Source organism: Hemiscyllium ocellatum, chromosome 5 (genome assembly GCF_020745735.1).
Source record: "Hemiscyllium ocellatum isolate sHemOce1 chromosome 5, sHemOce1.pat.X.cur, whole genome shotgun sequence".
NCBI lineage: Eukaryota > Metazoa > Chordata > Chondrichthyes > Orectolobiformes > Hemiscylliidae > Hemiscyllium > Hemiscyllium ocellatum.
This window is the reverse complement of record NC_083405.1, coordinates 134,005,501-134,012,987: the sequence shown is the minus strand read 5'-3', so window position 1 is coordinate 134,012,987 and position 7,487 is coordinate 134,005,501. Positions and strand designations below refer to the sequence as shown.

The 7,487-nt window shown below is 46.5% G+C and overlaps 1 protein-coding gene across 1 annotated transcript in view; it reads left to right on the top strand.

Annotated features, from left to right (window-relative positions):
- Window positions 1–354: 354 nt before the first annotated feature.
- Window positions 355–7,487, top strand: part of LOC132815876 (myosin-7B-like) — a 142,538-nt gene continuing 135,405 nt past the window's right edge. The window contains exons 1-3 of the mRNA XM_060825218.1: window positions 355–454; window positions 1,776–1,883; window positions 4,394–4,533. Of these exons, the coding sequence (XP_060681201.1) occupies window positions 355–454; window positions 1,776–1,883; window positions 4,394–4,533 (348 nt within the window). The remainder of the gene's footprint in view (window positions 455–1,775; window positions 1,884–4,393; window positions 4,534–7,487) is intronic.

The window sequence follows — 7,487 nt, the reverse complement described above, 5'->3', positions numbered from 1 at the left end:
GTTGCCACTTAGGTCTCTTTTATATCTTTCCCCTCTCACCCTAAACCCATACCCTCTTGTTCTGGACTTCCTGACCCCAGGGAAAAGACTTTGCCTATTTATCCTAACCATGTCCCTCATAATTTTGTAAACTTCTATAAAGGTCACCCCTCAGCCTCCGACACTCCAGGGAAAACAGCCCCTCTTATGCTCGCCAAGGATTAATCCTAATATAAAATAAATTAACTTATGCACCCCTCAATTCACTGCTATCCATGTGCATGTCCAGCAGTATCTTAAATGTTTTGATGGCACATTATTGTTTATTCCCTCTTCTTTCACAGAGAATTCCATAACTCTCTCTGCTCTTACAAAATGGACAAGGTGGATGATTTGGCAGCCTATGGTGAAGCTGCTCCTTACCTCAGGAAAAGCCCACAACAGCTGAAGGCAATCCAGAATGTTCCGTTTGACGGTAAGCTCTTTGTCCAGGTAGGGTGCGGTGTCAGAGAAGATGCTTCCTCATCATTGCCAGTAATCGCTTTTCAATAAAGTCATCTGGGTTAGACCTACATTTGTACAACAACCTCAAACTGTCCTAAAATGTCTGACAGCCAAATTATTGTTTTAAAATTGAAGACAAACATCAACATCCTGGGGTTACCATTGACCAGAAACTCAACTGGACTCACCACATAAACACAGTGGCTACAAGAGCAGGTCAGAGGTTGGGAATACTGTAGTGAGTAACTCCCCTCCTGACTCCCCAAAGCCTGTCCACCATCTGCAAGGCACAAGTCAGGAGTGTGATGGAATACTCCCCACTTGCCTGGATGGGTGCTGCTCCAAAAACACTCAAGAAGCTTAACACCATCCAGGACAGAGCAGCTCCATGATTGGCACCACATCCACAAGCATCCACTCTCTCCACCACCAACACTCAGTTAAGCAGCAGTGTGTACTGTCTACAAGATGCACTACAGAAATTCACCAAGGACCTTCCAAACCCATGACCACTCCCATCCAGAAGGACAAGGGCAGCAGATACATGGGAAACACTACCCCCTGCAAGTTCCTCTCCAAGCCACTCACCATCCTGACTTGGAAATATATTGCCGTTCCTTCAATGTCTCTGGGTCAACATCCTAGTCCCCTCCTGCCTATACCATATGTTGTGGGTGTATCTGTACCATAGGGACTGCACCGGTTCACCAGTCAAGCACAATTCGCAGTGGGCAATAAATGCTGGCTTTGCCAGTGAAACTGACATCCCATCAACAATTTAAAATAAACTCGTTGCTGTAATGCAGAGGAATGAGGTAGTGATTCTCACACAAAATCTGACATACAGCTGTTTTACCTCGAAACAAACAAGCTGGATGTTTTAGTGATATTGATCAAGTGATGGAATATAGCTCAGGATATATCGCTGTCCCTCGTTCAGTCAGACATGGAGATCTCTTTTCTATCTTCCTGGGGATAGCTGAGGCCTTGGCTGAGTTACCGATTTGGGAAATATTGCGAATGCCACCTTAGATGATAAACTTCAACATCTGGAGTAGGGCCAGAGTCTCCTCACTCAAAGGCCAGACACTGACCCTTGAACCCTACCCTTTGACACAGCTGAATTTAGCCTCAGAGAGACACCTTTCTGTTTTCCAGTCTCCTGTGGTATTCTGAACATGCACTGGACAGACTTACTCTGTCCAACTCATTGTCTCTACTAGACAGTCCTGGACATGCATTACTCCTGGAGTTAGGCAAGGTATTCTGTAAACATTTTCTTGTTTAAAAAGGTAAGAAGAAAGTCTGGGTCCCTGACAAGAAGGAAGTTTATATTGAAGCGGAAATAAAGGAACGTAACAGTGGGAAAATCATTGTGGAGACGATTGCTGGACAAGTGAGTGATCCTCCTGTGTGTTTTAATCAATTGTATTTTTAAAATTTGCTTTATTCTGTTTTAAGTCCAGCAGAGCAAGGTATGATTCTAGTTAAACGTTCCTTGCTCTCACATTTCAACAACTTGACTTCTGCCTTCTCAATAATTTCCAACCTCAATGACATGCAAATCCCAGGAACAAAGAAACAGGTGTAGCCCACCTTTCCTATTACTAAATCCAGATCATACATTATTCCTGCTCTCCGTTAACCCCTGGTCTAACAACGTCATATATTTAGAATTAAAATGTGAACAAAAATAAACAATTATCCCTGGAATTGATGTATGAAGAGAGACTGGACCCATCAAGACTGTATTCACTAGAGTATAGAAGAATAAGGGGGACGGGGTGCGATGTCACAGAAACCTATAGAATTCTAACGGGACTAGGCAGGATAAACTCAGAAAGGATGTTCCCAGTGCCTGGGGAGTCCAGAAGCAGGGGGTCCCAGTGAGGGCTGAGATGAGGAGGAATGTCTTCGCTCGGAGGATGGTGAGCCTGTGGGAATTCTCTACTGTAGAAAGTGGTGGAGGCCAAAACAGTGGACGGTTTCAAGAAAAAATTAGATACTGTTCTTAGGGTAAAGGGGTCAAAGGGTATTGGGGAGAGACTGGGAGCGGGGTTGGTGACTAAGTTGGATGATCAGCCATGACCATATTGAACGGTGCAGCAGGCTCAAAGGGCCGAATGGCCTCCTCGTGCTCCTGTTTCCGATGTGTCTATAATCCTTGCTGTCAAATCTCTTCAGTTCTTCCCCATCTCCCCTCCCGCAGTGGAACAGTCCAACATCTCTGTTCTCTTCCCAACTGGGATTTACAGCTCTCTGAGCACCTTCATCACACCGTTGTCCAGTGTTCCTTCATCTTGCCCGGCACTATGATCTGTCATTGACTCTTTCAAAGCTCTCCTCCTCTCTGTTAAACAAGTGAACCTCTTGGATTTGATCATTGGTGTCTGTGCAGTGAGCTGGGGAGCAGACCAGTCGAGGTGCTAAGGAAACGACATGTGGGCAAATTCCCGGAATTGTGCTAGGTGCTGATTGGCTCCTGCTGCTCTGTGGGATTGAACCAGGCTTGTCACGCTGACCTGAATTAAACCTGTTCAGCCACTCTGCTGGGGTTCACATGGGGAAGCGATCACCTGGTAGAAGAGGGAAGTGGGGGGGAAGTGGGGAGTGTGATAAGAGGGTGGCACGATGGCTCAGTGGTTAGCACTGCTGCCTCACAGCGCCAGGGACCCGGGTTCAATTCCAGCCTCGGGCGACTGCCTGTGTGGAGTTTGCATGTTCTCCCCGTGTCTGTGTGGGTTTCCTCCGGGTGCTCCAGTTTCCTCCCACAGTCCAAGGATGTGCAGGTCAGGTGAATTGACCATGCTAAATTTCCCATAGTGTTCAGGGATGTGTGGGTTAGGTGCATGAGTCAGGGGTAATTGAGGAGTAATAGGGTAGGGGAATGGGTCTGGGTGGATTACTGTTCAGAGGATCAGTGTGGATTTGTTGGGCCAAAATGGCCTGTTTCCACACTGTAGGGCTTCTATGATCCAACCTCCTTGACACAGTAACGATTGCCTCGTGTCAGGATGGTCAACTCACACTCAGGCTCTGCAGGCCTTTCCTGGTGTGGTGGTAATGTCCCAACCTCTGAGCTTAGAAAGCATGGGTTCAGACACAGCAAAAGCAGAACTTCCTGGAAACACTCAGCAGGTCTGGTAGCATCTGTGGAGAGAAATCAGAGGTAACGTTTCGGGTCCAGTGACCCTTCCTCAGAACTCAGTTCTGAGCTTTCTCTGATTTCTCTCCACATATGCTGCCAGACCTGCTGAGTTTTTCCAGCAATTTAGAGTCATAGAGATGTACAGCACAGAAACTGACTAGGTATCTTAATCTAATCTTTCAAGTTTCTTCACTTAGTGTTTAGATTAGATTAGATCAGATTATTTACAGTGTGGAAACAGGCCCTTCAGCCCAACAAGTCCACACCGACCCGCCGAAGCGCAACCCACCCATACCCCTACATTTATCCCTTACCTAACACTACGGACAATTTAGCATGGCCAATTCACCTAACCCGCACATCTTTGGTCTGTGGGAGGAAACCGGAGCACCCGGAGGAAACCCACGCAGACACGGGGAGAATGTGCAAACTCCACACAGTCAGTCGCCTGAGTCGGGAATTGAACCCAGGTCTCAGGCGCTGTGAGACAGCAGTGCTAACCACTGTGCCACCGTGCCGCCCACAAGTGTTAACCCAGGTTCAAATCACACCAGCTCTGGATTACATTTCTGAACAGGGTGAAAAGAAAATATTGACCCTGAGGAACTCCTGCAGAAATATGCTGGGGCTACAATGGTTGACCTCCACAATTTCACACTGATCTTACACTTAAAGATGAACTGCTCAATAAAAGGTACAACAAAAGATGCTGCCAGGTGCAAACTCCAATGTATCTTGTTTCAAAATTTCTTTCTTAGAAAGTGACTCTGAAGGAAGGGGATGCTCAGGAGATGAACCCACCTAAATTCAGTCTGGCTGAAGATATGGCCATGTTAACCCATCTGAACGAGGCGTCTGTGCTACACAACCTCAGGCAGAGATATGCAAACTGGCTGATCTACGTGAGTACTGGAGGAAAGGAACATTCCAGAACAATTGCCGAGATGTTCAGTACCTCTCTTACAGGCATGTACAGGCATGTTACTGACATTGGAGCAGTCATCAAAGGAATGGGTGAACATGAAGAAGCAATAATGCCATAATAGAACATAGAACACTACAGCACAAAACAGGCCCTTCAGCCCTCAATGTTGCGCTGACCTGTGAACTCATCTAAGCCCATCCCCCTACACTATCCCATCATCATCCATGTGCTTATCCAAGGATTGTTTAAATCTCCCTAATGTGGCTGAGTTAACTACATTGGCAGGTAGGGCATTCCACATCCTTACCACTCTCTGAGTAAAGAGCCTACCTCTGACATCTGTCTTAAATTTAGCGCCCCTCAATTTGTTGCTACACCCCCTCATAAAGCTGACATCATCATCCGAGGGAAAAGACTCTCACTGTCTACCCTGTCTAATCCTCTGATCATCTTGTATGTCTCCATCAAATCCCCTCTTAGCCGCCGCTTTTCCAATGAGAACAGACCCAAGTCTCTCAGCCTTTCCTCATTAGACCTTCCCTCCAGACCAGGCAACATCCTGGTAAATCTCCTCTGCACCTTTTCCAATGCTTCCACATCCTTCCTGTAATGGGGTGACCAGAACTGTACAATATTTAAAGTGCAGTCGCACTAGCGTTTTGTATAGTTGCAGCATGACATTACGGCTCCGGAACTCAATCCCTCCACCAATGAAACCTAACACACTGTATGCTTTCTTCACAGATGGGTGGCAACTTTCAGGGATCTATGTACATGGACTCCAAGATCCCTCTGCATATCCACACTACCAAGAATCTTTCCATTGACCCAGTCCATAGCTAATGTCCTCTAATGTGTAGCTGTAAAATGAGGTCATTTGGCCCATCTTCTGCCTACTTGATCCCCTTACTGATCAAGAACCTATCTATCTTAAACACACTCAATGACTTGGCCTCCACACCCTCTGTGGCAATGTCTCCCACAGATTCCCCACCCTCTGGCTGTCAAAATTCCTCCTTATCTCCATTCTAAAGGTCATCCCTTCACTCTGAGGCTGTGCCCTCAGGTCCTAGTCTCCCCTAGTAAACATAGAGTCATAGAGATGTACAGCACGGAAATCGACCCTGTGGTCCAACTCATCCATGCCGACCAGATATCCCAACCCACCTGCCTGTACTTGGCACATATCCTTTAAACCCTTCCTATTCATATACCTATCAAAGTGCTTTTTAAATGGTGTAACTGTACCAGCCTTAATCAGTTCCTCTGGCAGCTCATTCCATACACACACTACCCGCTGTGTGAAAACATTTCCCCTTAAGTTTGTTTCAAACTTCTCCCCTCTCAACTATTGTTTTCCCTCTAAACCTATGCCCCTTAGTTCTGGACTCCTCCACCCCAGGGAAAAGACTTTGCCTATTTATCCTATCCATGCCCCCTCATAATTTTGTAAGCCTCTATGAGGTCACCCCTCAGCCTCCGACGCTCCAGGGAAAACAGCCCCTGCCTGTTCAGCCTCTTCCCATAGCTCAAATAGTCCAACCCTGACAACATCCTTGTAAATCTTTTCTGAACCCTTTCAGGTTTCATAATATTTTACCTTCCACTCTATCCAGCCTATTCAGTATTCTGTAAGCTTCAATCAGATCCCCTCCCTCATCCTTCTAAACTCCATTGAGTACACGTCTAGAGTCCTCAAACTGCTCCTAATATGACAAGCCCTTCATCCCTGGGATCATTCTTGTGAACCTCCTCTGGACCCCTCTCCATCATCAGCACATCCTTCCTTTGATACAGGGCCCAAAACTGCTCACAATATTCTAAGCACAGACTGACCAGGGCCTTATACATCCTCAGCAGTACATCCCTGCTCTTGTATTCTTGCCCAGTTGAACTCAATGCTAACGTTGTATTTGCCTTCCTAACTGCTAACTGAACCTGCATGTTAACCTGAAGAGAATCCTGTACTAGGACTCCCAATTCCCTTTGTGCTTTAGATTTCTGAAGTCTGTTCCTGGTTAGAAAACAGTTTAGGAGGAGAAAGTGAGGCCTGCAGATGCTGGAGATCAGAGCTGAAAATGTGTTGCTGGAAAAGCGCAGCAGGTCAGACAGCATCCAAGGGACAGGAGAATCGACGTTTCGGGCATAAGCCCTTTTTCAGGAATGAGGAAAGTGTGTCCAGCAGGCTGCCTGACCTGCTGCGCTTTTCCAGCAACACATTTTCAGCTAGAAAGCAGTTTATGCCTCTATTCTTCCTATCAAAGTGCATGATCTCACACTTTCCCACACTGTATTCCATCTGCCACTTCATTTCTCACTCTCCCAGGCCTGTCCAAATCCTTCTGCAGCCTCCCCACTTCTTAGGTCCTCCACCTATCTTTGTGTCATTGTAAACTTGGCAATAATGCCCTCAGTTCCTTCAGGTCGTTAATGTATAACATGAACAGTTGTGGTCCAAACTTGATTACTGTGGAATACCACAAGGCACCAGCTGCCATCTTGGAAAAGACCCCATTATCCCCACTCTCTGCCTTCGGCCAGTCAGCCAATCCTCGATCCATGCCAGTACTTTGCCCTTTATTTAGCAGCCTCTTATGCAGCACCTTGTCAAAGGCCTTCTGGAAATCTAAATAGATTACACCCACTGTCTCTCCTTTGTCTAACCTGCACATTACCTCCCCAAACAATTCAGACATGACTTCCTCTTCAGGAAGCTGTGCTGACTCAGCCCTATTTTACTGTGCATTTCCAAACACTCCCTAACATCATCCTTAATAATGGACTTGAAAATCTTACCAACGGGCCGAGGTCAGGCTAACTGGCCTGTAGTTTCCTGTCTTCTGCTTCCCTCCTTTTTTTAAACAGGGGTGTTACATCATCCATTTTCCAGTTCTCTGAGACCCTCTCTGAAAGATCACTACCAATGCCTCT